Raw genomic sequence first — 1,495 nt, 5'->3', positions numbered from 1 at the left:
TATGCATGTATGAAGTTTCAACCCATCCTATTCTGACGATGGATGGGAAGGGTTGGCAGCATCTTCCAGTGTGTGTAAATGGTGAACAAACAAATATACAGAAAACTAAACATGATAAATCCAACGGGACAAAGTCAGTCAGTCTCACATCGGCTGTGACACGCTGACGGGACATCATAGAAACAATTAGTAAAAAGGGCTTTCCTCCCGTCAGATTAAACATGCTTCTCGCACATTAAACACATCGTCTCCAGACCCAAAACATACATCCCTCTAGTGCAGTGCTTCTCAAATGTGGTCCGCGGTCCGCTGGTGGTCCGTGAGCACCCCCTAGTGGTCCGTGAGTATATTGGTAAAATTTCACATTTGAAATAAATAAATACATTTAAGTTTTCCGCACTCTCGCGGGACTATCTCCGCAATGGATCGACTTTACGTTTCACTTTCGATTGCATGATATAGCCCAGTGCAACACCTTCGTCACACATGTTGCCACTTGTTTGTACCATCTTCAGGCGATTTGTAATCTATTCTAGAAAAACGATGTGTTTTTTGATATTTGTGGAGTTAGGTGGTCCGCGAGTGTTTTTTTATTGGCTAAGTGGTTCTTGGTATGAAAAAGTTTGAGAAACACTGATCTAGTGGGGATTTAATTATTATAATGATATTTGTATTGTTTGTATGCAAGTGATTACATCGAGGAGGACCAAATGACTTTTAAACATCAACGTTTTTGGAGTGGATCTTTAATTGGACGTCAGCGCCTTTAAACTAAAATGGACGATTTAAATAAACAAATTAATTGGAATTTATAAATTTTTAACAATATCATCTTTCTTTAATTCATGACTTTGACTCAGCCTCCTTTCCGGGGGGGGCAAACTGTTTTCTGAATGCACTGAAAATGCTTTTTAAAACCCCCAAACTTTGGTAAGAAGCGTGTCTACTTCATTAGATGTGAACATTTCTATATGATACAGTTCTATGCTTTCAATAAATGTTGTGTCCGTGGTGCAGTTATTAGAAACACTCATCAAAAGGTGGACGCAGGCCCTAAAAATCTCATCAGATTGAATATGTTTCTCACAGTTTTGGAGACAAAGTCGTGCATCCGGACCACCCCGAGGTTCTGAGGTGTCCCTGGTAATGCCCGTCTCTCCTGAACGACCTCCGGCTGCTTGAAGACGTCCTGAGACTTCACCGACTCAGAGTCCCACTCCATGTTGGCTGGACGACAGAAAACAAAGAAACAAAACTCAACGTTAACACCACCATGCAGCTCTAATAAAAACATATACCGTAATTTTCGGACTATAAGCCGCGCCTTTTTTCCCCTTTTTCGACCCTGCGGCTTATATAACGGTGCGGCTAATCTATGGATTGTTACAGCTAACGGCCACTAGGGGACCTCCTAAATCTATGGATTTTACAGGTTACAGTCCACCACCTTTAACTCTATGGGCTCTATGGCCGCTCCGCGCCCCCCACCTTTAAG

General features: G+C 42.0%; 1 protein-coding gene across 1 annotated transcript in view; it reads right to left on the bottom strand.

Annotated features, from left to right (window-relative positions):
* LOC104946116 (thyroid receptor-interacting protein 11) overlaps positions 1 to 1,227 on the bottom strand; it is a gene marked incomplete at both ends in the record, with an annotated part of 4,987 nt that extends 3,760 nt beyond the window's left edge. Inside the window, one exon of the mRNA XM_010771877.1 lies at positions 1,088 to 1,227. Coding sequence (XP_010770179.1) covers positions 1,088 to 1,227 — 140 coding nt within the window. The remainder of the gene's footprint in view (positions 1 to 1,087) is intronic.
* Positions 1,228 to 1,495: the final 268 nt, after the last annotated feature.

Source organism: Notothenia coriiceps, unplaced genomic scaffold, assembly GCF_000735185.1.
Source record: "Notothenia coriiceps isolate Sejong01 unplaced genomic scaffold, NC01 NC01_scaffold00010603, whole genome shotgun sequence".
NCBI classification, from domain to species: Eukaryota; Metazoa; Chordata; class Actinopteri; order Perciformes; family Nototheniidae; genus Notothenia; species Notothenia coriiceps.
The sequence above is the reverse complement of the archived record's forward strand: the minus strand, read 5'-3'. Positions and strand labels throughout refer to the sequence as shown.